General features: G+C 44.5%; 1 protein-coding gene across 1 annotated transcript; it reads left to right on the top strand.

The window, feature by feature from the left end:
- Positions 1 to 8,658: 8,658 nt before the first annotated feature.
- wnt7ba (wingless-type MMTV integration site family, member 7Ba) lies at positions 8,659 to 17,335 on the top strand (the record flags this gene model as incomplete). Its single annotated transcript, XM_083658821.1, has 4 exons — positions 8,659 to 8,750; positions 10,110 to 10,340; positions 14,491 to 14,758; positions 16,856 to 17,335. The coding sequence occupies exons 1-4, from the start codon at positions 8,668 to 8,670 to the stop codon at positions 17,333 to 17,335; spliced, it is 1,062 nt and encodes a 353-aa protein (XP_083514947.1). The 5' UTR covers positions 8,659 to 8,667.
- Positions 17,336 to 21,011: the final 3,676 nt, after the last annotated feature.

Genomic DNA, 21,011 nt, shown 5'->3' with positions numbered 1-21,011 from the left:
CCTGTGTTGTTGTGTTCTGAGAAGACTCTTACAAAGTGAGATTTCAAAGTGCCTCTGTGCTCTTCACATTTACCTCACAATGTTGTGTAGTCTGTTAATACAGAGTTTCAATGCTTTGCTTTTAATCCCTACAAAGCCCTATTCACTTTCATACCGGGGTTACTTGACCCATGTTCAACCCTTCTTTTGTCAATTCACACCAAGTCAGTCAACACGTGTTAATCCCTGGTCATGACAGCTCAGAACTGACCCAGGTCACAACCCTGGAGAAATGCATAACAATTAGCATAGGCTATTAGCATAACAAATAGCAATCTCGGTGGTGCCACTCACAATTAAATCAACCCTGGTCCAACCCTGGTCCAACCCCACTTCTTGAGGTGGGTCGCCAAGCTACCTAAAATCAACCTGGGAATAACCCTGGTTGGACCCTGGTGTAAAAGGGGTGTAAGTATGCCCTCGTTTCATTCTTAATAGCCAAATCAAATGAAAAGAGCATGAGTGAACTCACTTTGGGGCTATGTGTGAAAGTATAATACATCATGTATCCCCACCACCCCCCATGAAGTGCCATAGGCTTGTTCTTTGTCACACACAGAAAACTGAAGTAGGCCCTATAAATGTCATGTTAAGTCCCCTTAAAACAAGTATTGGCCAGCAAGGGCGGTCCAATTATTTGGGTTTTTCTTGTAACTACCAAGCCTCACAATAGCTAATGTATCCATCAATGTGTGTCCTGCTGAAATGTGGATGTCATCAGTGATGATGATGCCATCCGTGATGTCATAGAGCACGTGGTGACCGAGCTACGTCTGCGATGCGCAGTGGGTGGGCTGCAGGGCAGGCGAGGCCATGCAGCGGGCGAGCCTAGGATAGTATAAGTAATAAGAATGAGAAGTGTATGTCTGTGTGTGTGTGTGTGTGTGTGTGTGTGTGTGTGTGTGTGAGCAGAATTTTGGCCGGCCATAGCCATGCTGTTTTACGTGCGAACGGGCTGAATCTTTTAGGGGGTGTAAAGAGCACCCGTGCGGGTGACCTGACGGAGCCAGATTTTTTAATTAGGTGATTGCACTAATTACCTAATGATGTGATGTCATCCTTCCTGGCTGAGGTTATAAGTTCAGTGATGATGTCATCAGTGATGATGTCATGTTCCAGACCAGGGGGGCTAACTCCCAGGGGTGTGTCCCCACGGGTCCACTAGTATCCTATAATCCTTCCTGGTGCCAATAGAGCAGGCGAGGCCACGCAGTAGCCGAGCTGCGTATGCGACACGTATGCGATGCACAGCGCAGCGGGCGAGCCTAGGAATCGAGCGTGCATGAGATTGCTAGTGCATTATAAAAATGGATTATAATGTATTGTACTATGCTCCTTACGGGGGAAAACATTCTGTAAGTGACCAGCAATTGTAATGTATTATACTACTTTAGCTTATGTCATTATAGAATTCTTTATAATGTGTTATGATTATTGTTATAAAGTATTATGAACATTTATGAATGCTTAGGACTATACAGTGCTATAAGCAGATTATAATGCATTATAAGTATGTTTATAATGCATTATAGACATGGGCTTCACAGAAAGTGTTACCAAATTCGGCCCCGCACCCCGTTGGGTTCTCAGCAGCGCACCACCCAAGCTTAAAGTCGATAGGATGAAAGGTTCTCGTGACATCATCACTGATGGGACGAACGGTTCTCGAGAGATCATCACTGATGACATCATCACTAAACTTATATAGCCTCAGCCAGGAAGGATGACATCACTGATGACATCATCACTGATGACATCATATCATTAGGTAATTAGGATGTAGTAATCCTGGATGGCCTTGAATTTTCTTAATTTTAATGATAAAAAGACCGAGGTCATGGTCTTTGGTGGCCCCTCCGTGACCCCGTTAGTAGACCTGGGCTCGCTGGCGCAGTATGTTAAGCCTATGGTGAAGAACCTAGGTGTGAAGATTGACCCTGACCTTAAATTTGACAGCCAGATCAAGGCTGTGGTCAAATCAAGCTTTTTTCAGTTGAGGCAGCTGGCCAAAATTAAGCCCATCCTACAAGCACAGCACTTTGAAGCAGTAATCCATGCTTTTGTAACTACTCGGCTGGATTACTGCAATGCACTTTATATGGGAGTGAGGGGATCCTCTGTTGCTCGCCTCCAGCTGGTTCAGAACGCCGCTGCGTGTCTTTTAACTGCCACTCGTAAGCATGAGCACATCTCACCGATTTTATCCTCACTCCACTGGCTCCCCGTGCATTTTAGGATTCATTTTAAAATTCTTTTATTTGCTTTTAAAGCCCTTAACCAGCTGCTCCTAACAGTGCCTAAAACTAGGCGTAAGCACAGGGGGGAACGTGCTTTCTCCGTTGTCGCCCCTAAACTGTGGAATGAGCTGCCGCTGCAGATTAGGCAGGCCTCATCACTGTCGCACTTTAAAAGCCTCCTTAAAACGCACCTTTTCTCCCTGGCTTTCGACACCATGTAGGATGTTGATTTTATTGTTTTATTGATTTATTGTTGTTTTATAGTTTTTACTGATTTTAGTGCTGTTTCTTTTGTTTTTACATATTCCTATCTATTTTATTGTTTTATTGTTGCCTATGTTTTTTCTATTTTTATTCCTTTTTAGTTATTCTACGTATTTTTATCTATTTTATTGTGCTGCTTATTTCTGTTCTGTACAGCACTTTGTGCCCCTGTGGCTGATAAGGCGCTTTATAAATAAAGTTGGATTGCATTGGATTAGGGCAATTACCTAATTAAAAAATCCGGCTGCATCAGGTCACCCGCACGGGTGCTCTTTACACTGCCTGAAAGTTTCAGCCCAATTGCACGTAGAATGATATAGCTGTGGCCGGACAAAGTTCTGCTCACTCACTCACACACGGACACTTCTCATTCTTATAGATTACCTGGCGATATGCTGCCACTGAATAGACAACAAACGATTAGTCTGACATTTACGGCCTAGCCCGGGCAAACAGCTGCTACTCAATCAATCTGGCCATCCCGCTGCAGTGGCCGGGGCAACAGCGGCCGAGGCCAAGGTAGCAGTGGCACACTAGAACTGGTGTCCGTGCAATTTTGACTCGCCTACCAGATCGGGTCAGGCACGCATTGTAATTGGCTGTACGTCGGGCAGGTGAGATTAACGTGGGCAAAATTGCCAATAGCTTTAGATTAGCTAAGAAGCGAAGCTACTGATGTTATCAGACATGATAGACATAAAAAATATGAATCATACAAACATTCAATGATCATGATTCAAGTGTTACAGGACCATCTCTCATAAACATGAGCCTTAATTTTTGAAAATAAATGTGAGAGTTTAACTTCATCGGTAGTTGTCGACTAGTCTCTTAGAACAGACGAGTTGGCTTCCGCAATTTTCAAATGCTTCCGCCATACCGTCTGTACTTCGTGGGGGAGAATCATGCACCAACCGGAATGGGAAGTAGAAAGGCGGGTTTTCCGCTCATTAGTCCAATCAGAATCGCAGAAAGGGGTGTCTTCCGCTCATTAGTCCAATCAGAATCCAATATGCCGCATTTTTCGTGGACACACGTGTCGTGATTGGTCGGATTCCGTCGAACTTCTTTCCTGTCTGAAGGTTTTTTTCCCAACTTCCTTGTGCATGTTCTGGGGGTGTAACGTACAGACTGTGTATAGCTGCATTCGCCAGATGTAGATGAGACAGTCTGTTTTAAGAGACTAGTTGTCGACCCTGAGCCGAGAACATCCGGTCGGGCGAGCTGGTCCTGTAGGGCAAGCCCATCCTGTACCTACACTGGCAGCGGAGCGGCCAGGCCCACGAGCAACAGCTGCAGACAATCTGATACTCTAGCAATTAACCAGAACTAACTAGTCTAGCACACAAGGAATCTAACTAATCTACACCCTGTCCTGACCTACTGCAATCTTAGAGAACCTACTGAACACTATAACGGCCGCTGAAACATACTTCTGCGTCGCCTCGACTTGGAGCCTTGCCGGCGGCAGCTGGTCCTATATACTCGTAACGTCAGCTTGACGAGGGGTCGCAGGGGAGTCCCCAGCAAAATTAGTAAATTGTGTGATTTCACTAGGATTTCAATGACTAGAAGTTAGCCCAAGGAGAGAATTGTCTCATTTCCACCACATACAGTATAACAGCACAGTACGGCTCTACTCTTACCTGGCCTTGCTCATCTCTACTTGATATACACTTGGCTTCCACAGCAGGTTTACTTGCCTCCACCCACACCTGGTCGTCATAGCGACCACATATCTGCCCTCCGCCCATAGCCCAAGTAGGCTATAACGCAGGGATGGGCATCTTTTAACAGTTGTGATGTCATTATTCAGTCTTAACCACCAATATTTGATCCTTTTCTCACTCACTCCTATGTCACCACCTGCTCTCTACAGGGTTTGAAATTAACTTTTTTGACCACCTGCCAATAGGCTGCTAGATTTTAAAGTTACCAGCCAATTACAATTTCCACTAGCCAAAATGTTTTTCTTGAAATAAACCAGAATATGAGTGGGTTAATTTAAGCATAAGTATCAGTAAGTGGGATTTTCAAAGCCTGTGTTGAGGGTCACACAAGAACAAAAATGCACTCTTGATTGCTAAATAAATCGAAAACCAACGAGTTACTTAAAATTTTTACTTCAATGTAATAGTCATTTCTTACACATGAGATTACTTTTAGCCTTTTAGTCATAAAGATTATTGAAAGATATTCCATATTCCAGACTGAAATGTTATAACAGAAGTGGAGTATTGGCCAGAATGACATGAACATTTGGAGACGTATGCCTCTATATGACATACATGGGCAAATAAGACCATCAGCCAGGAGAATGGATATCAATCTGTTGTTATTTAGATGCATGCACTGCGCGGGGGACGGGGGTTACGCTATGGGGGGAAGGGAAGCCACCATTCCGGCGGCCACTCACCAGGAAAGGCCGCTGCTTCGCTAAACCCCCGCCTCCGGCCTAGCGGAGCCGACGTAACACACAACTACAAGGGCTTCCCGAGCAGCGGACTTTCTCTCTCTCAAAACAATTGAAAACCACCGTCATGTTAAGGCTGAGCAAGGAGATCGATTTTATTTCACTACAGCCAAAGGCAGCAACACAAAAGACTGATGGAAATAACAGAAGAGAAGGTAAGTCCCACTAAACTGGTATCCAGCATTGACAGACAGTATCCAGACACGACACTAGACACAATTCTGCCTGACCAATCAGTCGTCTGCAGTGTTTTCACGTCACCGTATGGTACCGGCTGGAACCTCAATAAAGCAGGGACCAAAACTAGCACGACTCAACCCCGTCTCAACCCTGGCTGTCCAGGTTTTTGATCGGTGGAATGAGACAAAAAAGCGAGTCGAGTTGGGCGGGGCTGCGCTAATACCAGCGGTGGAAATGGGCCAAATGTAGTGCATATACTTGGTAACAGCTTTCACTGTATCCTGTTATCTCCCCATCTATATTATATTATACTCGCACTGTTCGCGTCAGCTTCGTCAAGTCACATTTCAAGGAGCTGCACGCAGGCAGGCTTGCCGGCCGCGGCACACCACGGCCGGCACACCGCGGAGAGGTTTGACGCGGAAGTATGTCAAGGCCTTAACGATCAAAAAGTCCAGCTCAGAGGTTTGCAAAGTGGGAGATGGGCCTCCCCAGGGGGCTCAAACAGTTTCAGGGGAGGCTCAGTGAGTGGAAGTGATTTATTTTAGTTGTTTAGTTATCTATCTATCTATCTATATCTATACTATAATTTGACTATCATCTGTCTCTCTGTCTCTCTCTCTGTCTGTCCTTCGCGTATCTCGAGAACCGTTGGTCGGATCGACTTGAAACTCGGGGTGCGCTGATGGCGACCCGACGGAGGGCGGTGCCCTGTTTCCGTGCGATTCGGACACGAAACACGTTCGATATTTGAATATTTGTCTTCAGTTCTGCTCCTTCAGCCCTAAGCCGCAGCTTTAATCAGCTTCCAATTAAGAGCAGAGGGTGAAGAAATCTCCTCCTATGTACTGTATGTGCCTGTCCAAATATGCATTTACAAGTCTGTCATGAATAAAATCAAGGGGAAATAATCAGTAGAGTTCAGTTTTTTATGTGGCTATAATGGTAGGCTATAATGAGTCACGCATTCAGAAATAATATCCTCTAGGGCAGGGATACTCAACTTGCTTTGCCAGGGGGCCACTTTTGTGAAATGATAGGAGGCCAGGGGCCAGTTAATAAACAAACAATATAAATTTTTCTGTAGCGGATTGTAGTTTTTTGGGGTGTCAGCCGGTGTTTAGTCTGACAATGTTGTACACACCGGATAGTTAGTTAGGTTAAGTTAAGTACATACCGTACATAAGTGCCTGGGTAGCGAGCAGACGGCGGTATTTGACAATTTAACTGGAGCTCAGTCAAACTTTATTTCACATAAGTTATTATTGTGAATTACGGTAGATTCTAATTCACAATGAAAACTAACGTGAAATTATTAGGAAATGGTCGGGGGGCCACTCTGCACCCTGTCTGGCCCCCTGGCCGCAAGTTGAGTATCACTGCTCTAGGGCCACGCCACTTCCACTTCAAACTTGGAGTGTGCTGCTGGGAACCTGACATAGAACACTGCCGAATTTTGTGCAATTCGGCACAGCGCCACCTACTGGCAACACAAAAAGTGCTTTATCTTGAGAACCGTTCGTCCGATCGACTTCAAACTCAAGGAGTGTGATTAGGGGGACTCAAGGGAGTGCAGGGAGATGAATTCTGTGCAATTTGGCATAGCGCCACCTACTGGCAACACAGAAAGCGCTTTATCTCCATAGCCATTCATCTGATCGACTTCAAACTTCAAACTCGGGGAGTGCGCTTAGGGGGACTCAACGGAGTGCAGGGAGCTGAATTCCGTACAATTTGGCATAGCACCACCTACTGGCAACACAAAAAGCGATTTATTTTGAGAAACATTTGTCCGATTGACTTCAAACTTGGTAAGTGCGCTGCTCGGACCCCGATGGAGTGTGGTGCCGCATTTCATGCAATTTGGACTTATTGTCTGTATGCATTTTCTTTGTTTGAACCATTTGTTGGATCGACTTCAAACTTGCGCGTAGGGGGACCTGACAGAGTGCAGTGTGTGTGCGGGGGGGGGGGGGGGGGGGGGGGGGGGGGGGCGCCCACGGGGTGGTGCATGGGGGAACGGGCACTGCACTAGTTTTAGTAATTTGAATAAGAGTGAAAGCAGCTTTTTCCACGCTTTGTCTGAGAGGCAGCCCATGGTCTCAGACTTGGAATCCTCTGGTCTAGCTAATCTACTGTACAGCCTACAGTTAGGCTGTGGCTAATCCACAGACTAAATACTAAACCTAAACTATTCTGACCTACCGGCATCCCTCAACCAATGATGGAGAGCACCGGTGCCCCCCACCCCGGCCCCCACCCCCACTCCCATAAGATGTGAGAGTGAAGGCCGGGTCGAGACAGACCGGAACCCCCCTCCAACAGTGCGCCAAGAAAACCTTTCCACCCGTGGATTTATATCCCCAGGATTGCCTCAGTGATAGTTGAGGAACCTTGTGAGGGCCGATGCACCGTAGGAGCCCAATTATGGACCCCAATTGGGGACCCTCCTCCGGGGATAGGCCGAGATGCAATAGATGCCAGGATTAACATTTTACAGAGTTTCAAATACAGAAATGAAATTGCCAAAATAAGGAATATTTTCCTTAGGAAAATAAGGAAGAATGAGTCCAAAAAAGAAAATTGAGTCTTTAAATGTTCACGAGTTCATGGAAACGAGATAGTTAGCTAGGTGAAAAAGGAAAAATGAGTCTGTATAAGTGATCTGAGAGTTCCACAAGGGTGATCTGAGAGTTCCACGAGTCCGCATTGGTGGCAACATCTGAGAAGAGAAGGGGGGGGGGGGGGGGGTAGAGGTCAGTAGTGGTGACGATAAGGCAGGGGGGACGAGCACCCGGGATGAGTAGCGGGTAATGGGCCAAGGCAAAGAGCCAGGGAGATGTGATGATGACTTAACTGGAGATGCATTGCATAATCCCTAACACTTGTACAATGATCATCTGTATTGAAGCTTATTTTTATCCTGCGCTACTGTAATATCCTACTGTCTACTCTGAATCTGAGAGAGAGGGAGAGAGAGAGGGAGGTTATATCGGAGCTTTGGGGGGTGGGGATGGGGTGCAGACTCATCCATGTACCCAGGCTGGCTGGGGTTGGGTGGACCGGGAGAGGCCACTGTCTCCCACCCTGCCAATGGCAGCACAGCACAATCTCACTTTTGGAGACGAGAGCTGCGGCATATCTGACGCCCGGAACCCACCCCAACACCCCCTCCTCCACCCCCACCTCTCCCACCCCGGCTCTCTATCAGCCCAGGTGGCAGACCACAGACTAATGCCGAGAGATGAAGCCTCCTCTTGTCTCCAACACATGGCCAGGGGAGCTTGCAGCTGCTGCAGCGCGCCACCGCCGCTCCACCGACTGAACGCACCGACGCATCCCAACAGCTCGAAGAGACGGCACTACTGCGACAAAGACCTGGACTAAAAAAAGGATATATTTGTTTACTTACTTTTTCGGCATTCTTTTTCAAAACGCAAGAGACAAGAGTCCCGCTGTGTTCAATGCGCAACCATGCTCATCATCTCATCTCGCAGTGCGCTGCTGTCCGTCTACTACCCCCAGATCTTCCTCATCCTCACCAGCGGTAGCTACCTGTAGGTCTCTTGTAAACCCACCTTGTTCCATTTACACAGAGTATAGGTCGCATAATGCAGGCAGGCAATCACTTGTGGTTTATGCGCGAAATGGCCAATTAGGCTATAGCTACGCACCTGAAAATTGGGTGATCACGCGTAGAACGCATGACTGGTTTTTGCAGGTGCATAAAAGAAAAGGCTAAACTTTTTTCAGTTCAAGAACTAGGCTACATTTTCCGAGTTGCTAACGATCATAGGAATGTGTTAGCCTATTTAAGTTTTTAAGTTAAGAATGTATTTTAGAAAATGAGACTTGGAATATCCAGAAATATCAACCAAAATGTGGGAAAGTGGTATGGAAATACGTGAGTTACCGTAACTTTCATTTTCAACAGATATATCGCACACTTATTCTACCCATTCCATAATTTGCACTGATATGTCCTTTATTAATTCAATGTGTCGTAAATCGATTTATTATAAAAGGATGGTGGAATGAAGTTAATATTTAATCTACGTGATTGTAGGCTACGTGTTCCATAGCATATGTGCGCAACTGATGAGATAACCTGATCTTATGGATTTACCCATTACAACGGAACTACTTTGTCACAGGCGCACCTCGTCAGACAAGAGCCATAATTGGAAAGTAGCATATGGAAAAGAGTCATATTGGCCTATATGCTGTGTGTCTGTAGGCGCAGACCTATGTAATGAGCTCTTTCTTATGACATTAAAAGACCCAGGCCCTCACAAAGAGAATGATTGCTGCACCATACATGCCTCCCATTCATAACAAGGGCAGGTCCTGAAACCTAAAATAGCTGTGGTGGTTCATGTTTTGTGTAAGAGAGAGATGGGGGGAGGCATAGGCATACAGTACAGAAATGAATTGGATTTTGACCAATTTCCCAAGTTAACTATTGTTCTCTGTCATGCCTTCAAGAAGGTCCATTAGATTGTACAGGGTGTGATTAAAGTTAGATTGTGTTGTCTTCTCCTCATGGGTCCTATGTTTTGTTTGGTTACAGACTGGATATTGTGATGGGGAAAAACACAAGATTCAATAGAAAACTATAATGATGTAAATTCTTTAGGTGGACAACAATCTTATTTTTGGCCAATCAGTAGTGATGTTGCAACAAGGGCCCAGAGTTCAATCCATGTCTAATGTTGCCTCTCCTTGTCCCTCTATTTCACATCAAATTGTGTATTCCTGATGTACAGTATAATGTTTGTACCTCTATTGTTTCTTATCTCTCCTTGCTTTTCCAGATAGTATTCAGTTTCTTGCAAAAACTCTACATAATCCTCCTTTTTGTGCTTCTACCCATCATCTGGGACGTCCCTCTCATCTCTCCCTGTCTCTCTGCCTAGGGCGCTGTCCTCTGTGGTCGCTCTGGGTGCTAACATCATCTGCAACAAGATACCGGGGCTGGCCCCCCGTCAGAGAGCCCTCTGCCAGAGTCGCCCCGACGCCATCATTGTCATCGGCGAAGGTGCCCAGTTGGGCATCAATGAGTGTCAGTACCAGTTCCGCTACGGCCGGTGGAACTGCTCAGCCCTGGGCGAGAGGACTGTCTTCGGACAAGAGCTGAGAGTAGGTCAGTCTGTTTGCCCCTGGCTGTCAAAACTGAAGGAGAGTGGGCAGTCCACTCACTTTTAGCATTTTCATTGGTCATTTATAGGGCTGACCCAAATGCTTCGAAGCTTCAATCGATGCCATTGCCCATTGGTAATCAATTTCCAAATCAGTATTCGAAAGATACATTTTTCTTCTTAAATGTATTTTTAAATTGTAATCCAACATTATTCATTATGCATCAACATTAATTATTATTACTTATTCTCTTAGACAAGGGCATTGTGCCTCACAGCTCTCATCTAACCTTACTAGCACTGAAACTGCGACAGTTTGACCATGCAGCCACCAGGGCCTACTGTACAAATGAGCAAATTTGTTTTTCTATGGCTGTAATTTATTTGATGTGCTTATTGCACTTAACTGGAGATGTGCTTATTGCACATTTTTCTTTTTTGTTTCAATGAAAACAAAAATCCTTGAAGCCCGATTTTTCTATTTGCTTCTCATTGTTACTACGTGCCCCGCACCCCCGTCGAAGCTTCAAATCTATTCGAATACTTGTCACTGAAGCTTCAAAGCCCAAAAATGGTATTCGGGGACAGCCCTAGTCATTTAGTGAGGGAGATACAGGAAAGAGAACGCTGTGGTGGGATTGAACCCTATGGCCAGAGGGGGCACACACGTGGTTCAACAGGCAGGGGACTTAGCCACTGAACTATCTCTGGGCCAAAACTCAGATTTTTAACTTCTGTCTAACATAAGCTTGTGAAAACCACAGGATTGTATTTGGCAAGCATATCAGAATAGTGAGTCAAACATCAGATCATAATAAATGAAATTAACTGGAGATCTAAGATTAGCACTAATATACTGGAGGCTTGATAATTGTGGACGGATACATGTTACATATGGTCAGAGTGACACAAAGGCCCCTCTGGTGGTGTGCTTAATTCTCTCTATGGGTGTGTCAACATGTATTTTAACTGGCCTAACCAAATGAAACCGAGCTGTAGCAGGCCTGATTTCCCATTGACTAGTCGGTGGAACTGTGCTATGTGAACAGGATCCATGTGGACCAGCACAGTTCAGGTGCCGTTCAGCTCTGTGGTATGAAAGCAGCCCGTCTTAAAGAGTCTTTTCACATTTTCCTCAAACCTCCTGCAACTGTGGTCAATGGCATCAGAAAGAGCTGCTCAGCTCAACATAGCTCAACTTAGTGGCATGAAATTGCCTTCTCGATGGGTGGCGAAACTCTTATTGAAAGCACGTCTGGTCGGTCTCCCACAAGCAATAACCACACTGAAATCTCTGCCTACATTAGACACTAACACGAACAACTGAAACTCCAGGCCCGCTTGCTCGTGTCCTGAAGGAGTTTCAGTCTGGCTGCGCGTGACGTCATTGTAGACTGCGTTTGCAACGCCCACTGTCACAGCAAAGCAGTCCTAAACGGAGTGTGCAGACTCCCTCAAGAAGCATGAATGTCCTCATAAGACGACGGCCGAAAGCCTATCTGGGTGTGCCATCTTCTGAGAGCCTGTAGATCAAACCTAAGTGATCTGTAAACACAGAAACACACACACGTCCCTGGTTTTAGTCAACATTCCTCCCAGTTTTATTTCTCACAGAAGCCTGTTCACTTCTAATGTGAACCTCTTATATAAATTGTATTTTACTCCGAAATGTTTTGTTGCGGTCTTGCTGTGGGTTTGGATCCGTGTTTAATCTCGCAGCTCTGGGAGCAATCACTTTCTTCTACACGGGAGACAGGCAGACAGACGTCTGGATCCCTTTATTTCTTTTGTCAGAGGAAATGTCTATTCTCTCGCCGCGTGTAAAAAGGATAATAGAGACACTTTGGACCCAGCTTTGTTCCCCATACATCTCCTCTAAATGTAGTCAATTTGAGCTCAGCAGAATTTTCTGGAAGAAATCTCATTGGATCCGATATAAAAACGATCTAATTATACAGTAGTAACTGACAGTGTAAAAACACCGATATTGAACATCTCAGATTTTCTTACTTCTTGGCTGAGATTAAGATGATGTTGATCAATCATTGTTTGACACTTTCCCCCCCGCCTGTGCCCATTAAAAAAAAAAGAAACTTAAGCCAGGGCCATACACCCTCTTGTGTCTCTACCATCCATACCACTTTGTTTGATTGACCTGCCGGGCCTGTGAACTCATTAAGCATTGAGAAAGACCAGAGAGATTCATTCTAACCACTAATTGAAGTCAGCTACAGCAGCTGGATGGCAACAATGAAACCCTGCATGCATTGCTGTACAATCAAAACAAATCACAGTGCAAGGAGATGGCTGTTTGGCGATTGCACAGGCCTGATGCCTTGAGAAACGCTACAATATATCTGAATGGGTCATGGATTTAGCCTGATGAGAGAAGACTTCAGAGTTTGTTATGAGTTATGGACCAGGGGAACCACAGACCCAGTAGCTTCTCAGAGTGAGTTTGTCAGTTTGGAAGGGAGCCATCAGAATCGCCTCCACCAGAGACGCCATGCATTAATACTCTGGGCTGTTGAGAAGAACCGAGGCCCAGCATTATCCTGATTGGGGGGGGGGGGGGGGGGGATCCTATTACACAGACCAATTGTAAAGCCAATAAATTCATTTCCTGTCCATGCCATCATATAAATGTGTTTATTAAGTTCAAGACACGTAAAGCTCTCGGAAATGGGAACATCTCAGTCAAGCCTGGCCACAGATTATTTCAACATTCAACACGGCGGTATCACTTGCAATAATGATGTGGACTCCCTAGCGTAAGGTAGAGAAAGAATGACACAATATGATGTGGACTGCCTAGCCTAAGGCAGAGAAAGAATGACACAATATGATGTGGACTGCCTAGCCTACGACAGAGAAAGAATGGCACAATAATGAAGTGGACTGCCTAGCCTAAGGTAGAGAAAGAATAATAATGATGTGGACTGCCTAGCCTAAGACAGAGAAAGAATAATGATGTGGACTGCCTAGCCTAAGAAAGAGAAAGAATAATAATGATGTGGACTGCCTAGCCTAAGACAGAGAAAGAATAATAATGATGTGGACTGCCTAGCCTAAGACAGAGAAAGAATAATAATGTGGACTGCCTAGCCTAAGACAGAGAAAGAATAATGATGTGGACTGCCTAGCCTAGCCTAAGAGAAAGAATAATAATGATGTGGACTGCCTAGCCTAAGACAGAGAAAGAATAATGATGTGGACTGCCTAGCCTAAGAAAGAGAAAGAATAATAATGATGTGGACTGCCTAGCCTAAGACAGAGAAAGAATAATAATGTGGACTGCCTAGCCTAAGACAGAGAAAGAATAATGATGTGAACTGCCTAGCCTAAGAAAGAGAAAGAATAATAATGATGTGGACTGCCTAGCCTAAGACAGAAATAATAATAACGTGGACTGCCTAGCCTAAGACAGAGAAAGAATAATAATGATGTGGACTTCCTAGCCTAAGACAGAGAAAGAATAATGATGTGGACTGCCTAGCCTAAGAGAAAGAATAATAATGATGTGGACTGCCTAGCCTAAGACAGAGAAAGAATAATGATGTGGACTGCCTAGCCTAAGACAGAGAAGGAATGACACTAAAGCTGCGTGAGAAGCTCCATTGATGAGAAACATTACAGCTCAGCAGTACTCTGAGTACCGACTCAGACAAGACTCCTCTAGTCAACCAGTAGATGTCACTTGTGTTTCCTCCCTTGGTCTGTAGCTCCTGACAAAGGAAAAGACTTGTGTAGTCCTCACCATACTGCTTTTCTCTTTAACAGTGAATGACTACTGAAGTGGAGCACATATCTGGAGCAAGGCACAAAGTCAAAATTACTTTTGTATTTTTATTAACAATTAACAGGCCACTACAGCTCCCTACAGTCCATTACTCACTGATATAGCCCTACACCTATCCCTTTGTGTGTGGGTATTATTTTCAAGGCTCATATTCAAAATCTACATATTATAGTCAGCTAATGTATAACAAACAACCCCTACAGGGGCAATTCACCATACTACACAATTTCATTTTTGTCTAGATAACAGTGAAGTATGCATGTGGCAGTATAGCAAGACCGGGATTCATACATAGGCCATTTACTAGTCCAACAACTTATAAAAAAAACATTCATATTTTGCTCTATTCTCTTTAGGTAGCAAGGAGGCAGCATTCACTTATGCCATCACCGCAGCCGGAGTGGCCCACGCAGTGACCGCCGCTTGTAGCCAAGGCAACTTGACCCAGTGTGGCTGTGACCGGGAAAAGCAGGGCTACCATGATCAGGAGGAAGGCTGGAAGTGGGGTGGCTGCTCCGCTGATGTGAAGTACGGTGTGGACTTCTCTCGACGCTTTGTAGACGCCCGTGAGATCAAGAAAAACGCACGGCGGCTGATGAACCTGCACAATAATGAAGCAGGGCGAAAGGTAGCCTGATGACTCGTGCAAACTCAGTTTGACCAGATTTAGGACAAATTACCATTTTATTGATTTAGGGTCAATCCTTTTCTGGGGTTGATTGATCTCGAGGAACCAGCTGGATTGCCCCGAAAATGTCTGGTAATCTTGCAGACAGACTATTCATAGTATTCCGATGATGTCACAAGCCTTTTTCCTACCAATATGGCGCTACAATACACACAGCTCATTGGCTGTAAGTGTCACCTGTTAATTGATCACAATCACCTGGTATTTTCCTACCAAAATGGCCGTGTGTTGATGTAACAGAATACTATCAATAGCAGGGGTGTCAAACAGAACCGGCCCATCAATGAGGCCATTTACACCTGGCGTTAACTTGCAGAAATGGTTGTCCTCTCAATCCGCATAAAGTTGCTGTATCCAGATTGAGAGGACACATTAAATTTACACTTGTGTTCAATGTGTACACAATGCATCCCTAACCACCTCCGGATGTGGTTTGGCCGATCAGATTGCAATCCTTCTTCAATGCGTTTTGGGGGTGTTTACACCTGTACTTTCAAGTGATAAAACAATCTGATTGCAATCTGATCATAGAAAACACATGTTAACGCCAGGTGTAAATGGCCTCAATGGGTCCAATCCAGCCCATAGGATGACTTTGCAAAGTGTGAAAACTACACTGAGAAGTCCTTCAATCCAATCTTTGCAGCAAGTTACAATATTAACTAGCCTATTCATGTGAATCATGTGATATGATAGGCCTATGGCAACTGAGATAACCCTATGTGAAACTGTGTTCTTAAAATACTAAGTACTGTACCTGTAGGCCTAATTCTTTACACTAAAAGAAACTGGAAAATTTGGAGGTGGTGTTATTGATACTGTAGGTTATTATGCATAGGTTTTTCTTTGTCTGGCCCACTTGCTACAGTAAATAGGTGTAATGTTACAGAATGAAGAAATTGTTAAATTGGCTATGATATGATTTTAACTTATATTTTGCGTGAGAATAACTAATTTCTTCTTTTAAAAGAAGCATTACATACAATGGGATCAACAAATCAATTTCTTAGATGTATGGGCCATGGATTAGCTCTGTACAATAGTTCTGTAGGGAAGATCATTGATGAACTAAATAAAGCCCTAGAGGTTTTCAATGCATGTGCATGTATGAACAGGCGCGCGAGTGTGAGGAATGCAAGACCAGGCAGATGCAGCTGCCAAATGGAGTTGTGCCATAGCCCTACAGTCCATTCATTGAATTACCAAGCATTAAGTCAGGATACAGGATATTATTGCAAGTCTCTCTCTCTTCCTTTCTCAGTGGCAGCACCAAAAACCATGCTTCTGCACCACTGCACACCCTGAACCAACCAAAATCAAGAGCCAATTCCCCCAAAACCTGATAGCCGTGCAGTGGTGGACAGAGTTGCTGATTTGATAATACTGGTCCTCTGGTCAGACAAGTTACAAGATGTTCCGATTATGCACTTGGCCACTCAAAAATCATTCTGCCTTTCAAGTATCTGATAAGGACAATGATAGTGCATCTCCTATCAAAATTTGAAAGCAATTTTATTTCAAACATCGAAGTCGGTTACAATTTAAAATCAGACGTGTGGTGCCGTCACGTCTCAATTTTCATCAGCTGAATATATTTGTCATTTGTCATATTTGGCATCACAAAAATTATGAATGTAGTTTTAACCACAGTGTAACTTTATACATGCATGGCTGCACAAGGGCTCTGGTCAGTTTCCCTGTCCATTATGTGGTCTGAAGAAAGGTAAAGTTAATTAGAGACTCCAGCCTCAGGCTACCAGTTATTTTCCCTTCGTTTTGTTTTTACATGAAGTTGGCACACTGGTTGGTGTAGTGAAAGTTAGTCCAAGGAAAAGTCTAAGCTACCAAAAAAAGACTTGAGATTAGGAAGCTACGCCATTGCGATTAACCCCTTTCAAATTCAAGGCATCTATGAATTCAAAATTGCCATGTACATGATCTTCATAACAATCTATTGTGATCACACAGATTTTGATTTTAGTGGCCTTAAACATGCATGGTACAGCCCTAACGCTCTGCCTCTCTCTGTGTGCTCAGATCCTTGAGGAGAGGATGAAACTGGAGTGCAAGTGTCACGGCGTGTCGGGCTCCTGTACCACCAAGACCTGTTGGACCACACTGCCGATGTTCAGAGAGATCGGCTACCTGCTGAAGGAACGCTACGGCCTAGCAGTTCAAGTGGAGCCCGTCCGGGCCTCGCGGCTTCGCCAGCCTTCCTTCCTGCGTCTCAAAGAGGCCCGGGGCTACCAGAAACCCACGGACACAGACCTGGTGTACCTGGAGCGCTCGCCCAACTACTGCGAGGAGGACACAGCCACGGGGAGCACAGGGACACGGGGCAGGCTGTGCAACGGCACGTCAGCCCACACGGACGGCTGCAACCTGATGTGCTGCGGCCGGGGCCACAACACGCACCAGTACACGCGAGTCTGGCAGTGCAACTGCAAGTTCCAGTGGTGCTGCTTTGTCAAGTGCAACACGTGCAGCGAGAAATCGGAAGTGTTCACTTGCAAGTGACGAGGAGGCGGGGAGCTGAAGGAGGCTGGAGAAAAGGGACAAGGGATGAAGATGAGAGAGAGAGAGATTGGATATGAGGAAGTGGAATTCGAAGAGGACTTAGAAATATTGATTCATCATTTTGCACATTTTGACATCCTATTTGGAATTCTTTTGAAGAAGAAAAAAGACATGAAATGTGATATGGAGTTTGGAAAGAATATTTGAAAAATAGACATGGAACATTTGAGAAATGCATTTTCTTGCGTGCCGATAAGACAACTGTGGCATCACACAAACATGTTGCAGGGTATGTATGAAGGATTGGTCGTTCACTTTTTTGTCTCCAACAAAACAAATATTTGGAAGAAAACAACTGCCTGGGCATCATGCCAAGATGTTGGTTACAGTCTTCAAAAGACGCCGCTCACAAGAGCAGAAACAAGGTCTGGTATTGGACCTGGAGAAGTACTATCTTAACACCATAACTGGAAAAATGGTACAAGAGTGAAGTGCCTTTTGACTGCCATGTAAGAGGACAAGAGGAAAGTCAAGCTTCAGTGGCTTCTGCTGAGGACTGTAAAATGGCAGTGGAAAACCTTTAACTGTACGCGCTCACACTGTATTCTGTTTGAACACTGAAAATAAAAAACAATTATTTATGTAAACATATCTTTCAAACTTAAGTCGTATAGTACGGATAGCAAGTTCAGTTGCTCGTTAACTTTTTTTCTCTCTCCCTCATGATCTTCGATTGCTACTGAAAAATGTCAAGCTGGGAGCGTCTGATTTTTTACAGTCGTTTGGCATTGCCTTTGAGCCACTGAACAAAACGCTTTTGCAAAATATGCTATTTTAATTTCCATCTATTATCAATTGTCAGTGGCATGTTAAGCTACAGATTAGTTCTCTATTATTTTGCACTCACAGTCACATATCTTTCTCATTTTCATGAATGGGACATTAGAACATCAACAAGCTGTGGGTTGTATTGGTGAATGCTGCGCTGACATATCGCCCATGGACATTTGCCCGCTGGGCCCATACCCTTTGTTATGCCGAGAACCAAAGAGGCGCGAAATATTCACATACTATTTTAGGCCTCAAACTTGACGGTTTGAACAGCGCCTGACCGTGTTCATTGTTTTGTTTTCGGGGGGGCTCTTGACTTCTGAGAAAAGCATGTAAGCCTCAGTGGAACGCCATAGAGGTGCAATCAGGTTCAGATACATCGAACATTCCCATGAACGCCGGAGACACGTGGAATTCCACCTCGCGGCCTGTGCTTACACAAGGCCTTCCAGCGCGGTTTAGGCCTGCCTGGGTGGATGGCATGTGCCCTAACCACACTGATGGGGCTATGAGAGGGTCAAAGGCCACAAAGCTATTTTTGGACAGCACCCTTTATGTATTCAGATATGTTTATTTAGGCTTTATATAACTTACAAAACAATTTGAAGAGTATATTTTTTTATGAGGAACATATGGCACTTTATGTCATTTATAGTTGGAAAGGACAGTCACTATTTACAATTGTTTTCTTTTGTCATTGTATTCAGATTTGAGAGCCACAAATTATTTTGAATTTCTGTCTCTGATCAAAGTTTCTAAATTGTACATAATACTTGTGTTCTATAGAAGTAGCCCACATTGTCCATCTCAATACGATCCTTTACAATACAAAGTAGCCCAGAAAGTGCTTGGTGATACATCAAGTGTTGGAAAGTCTTGAAGATTTTGTGGCGACTATGTAAAGTAATGACTAAATAAATGGATGGATGCTATAGCTAGATAATGCATTGGATGTTTCAGCAAACAACTGTGTATGTTCAGATTGTGAGGATTTTAGTGTTTCCAGTTGTCATATTAGTGGTTTCAGCAACTATGAGTAACCCATTGCTTTCTAAAAGCATAGTCTCTAGTCACTAAAGGTTTCTTCATTCATGAAATTCCATGCTGGTTTAGCAGTGCTGAAGTGGTCATCTCTTTTGTGACACAAGTTCACACACAACCAAAGTCTGCATCACTTACAAACACAGACAGTCGTCTTACCAAAGTCTGCATCACTTACAAACACAGACAGTTGTATTTTTCTTTTCTTTTTCACCAATAAAATCTGAGCATCCTTTTAGTGCTTCTTGGGGTTTATGCCACATGTGGCCTTCACTTATGGGAGATCATTACAACAAGACAGAAACATGGTTTGTCACACAGTAAGACTTTATTCAGCAGAATATAAACAAGTTCTGTTCCAAACATCAGGCCTTGACAAAAGCTTTTGCTGAAGGTCAAGCAAAAAGGCACACATACGATATAGTAGAGGCCTGCGGTATAAAATGCTGATATGGGAAACAGAAGCATCTATGGCCTTGACCGATGTGCTACTGATGTGTTAGGAGGTGAATAGACAGCCACTGCCATGCCAGCTCATTGAGCCCGGCTCACTCTCCCTGGCTCTTTCCTGTGGGGCTGAAAAGCATTGCAGCCGGCCAGTCGAGCGCAAGTAACAGCCTGTTTTGTTAGTTGTCTGAAATCCTGGGGACCGGAACCGCGTAAGCTCCCCGCACTATACCGCCGGATTGAGGGGAGAGTCCAGCCGATTGTTTCAATACATTTTGTCATTAAAAATCAGAGGCAGAGCAAACAGGGTGGAGCGGGGTGTGTAAAGCGCGGCATTGTTGAGGTGTCAGGACTGTTCAGCTTATCCAGCAATGGGAGGAGGGAGGGATGTCATTCTGCAAACTAATGCTTCTGGTCCGGTTCACTCTCTCACTCGCTCACCCGCTCATCGGACACTCGCTGTCGCTACGCACTCATCTGCCCTCTACCGATCCAGGATCACAATCACTGGATCTAGAGAGCACACGCACGCGCACGCGCACGCAAACAAAACGCACAGAGCTTCTGCTAAATCAAACATATTTAAATCTCTCTAAATCTCTAGAAGTCTACGCAGCTTGCTTGACCTCGAATATAGTTTGCTTGGAGTGAAGAGACATGGGATGCTCCAAAGACAAGTGGTCTAAGGCAGGTGTTCTCAACACACAAATTAGGCTACGCTCCGTCGGTCCACGGACACCCACTTGATAAGAATCTGTGCCAGGGTCCCCCATCTGATTACAGAAAGTGTATGAATTATGTTACTTACAGTAAGCATGGAATTATAGCGAAAATAAATTACACCCCTTTTTGCTGGGGCCCCCTTGGTACTACCCCCCCGGATGCCACTGAGAACCACTGGTCTAAGGTGGATACCAAACTCAATGTTGTGAGTTTGCTCTCTCATGCCTTTCATGTCTCTGTCAAAGTACTCATTTACAGTACTGTACAATAAGGCAGAAACGTACACTGCACTATAAACTTTTGAATATAAAACGTTTCACTGTAACATACTACCTTAATACGATGCATTGCAAAAGCAAGCAGGAATATGGCGAAAAGCTCATATTTCAAGCATTGTTTTCAAATGAAAACATGCAGTGTCAGCATACTTTCAGTATTGCATTTTCCACTTTCAATGTATTAAGTTATGCTTAGCTTACAGTTCAATCTGTTATATGTGTGTGTGTGTGTGTGTGTGTGTGTGTTTGTGTGTGTGTGTGTGTGTGTGTGTGTGTGTGTGTGTGTGTGTGTGTGTGTGTGTGTGTGTGTGTGTGTGTGTGTGTGTGTGTGTGTGTGTGTGTGTGTGTGTGTGTGT

The sequence above is a fragment of the Poromitra crassiceps genome (assembly GCF_964638095.1).
Source record: "Poromitra crassiceps genome assembly, chromosome: 2".
Taxonomy (NCBI): Eukaryota; Metazoa; Chordata; class Actinopteri; order Beryciformes; family Melamphaidae; genus Poromitra; species Poromitra crassiceps.
This window is presented reverse-complemented; position numbering and strand designations above follow the sequence as displayed.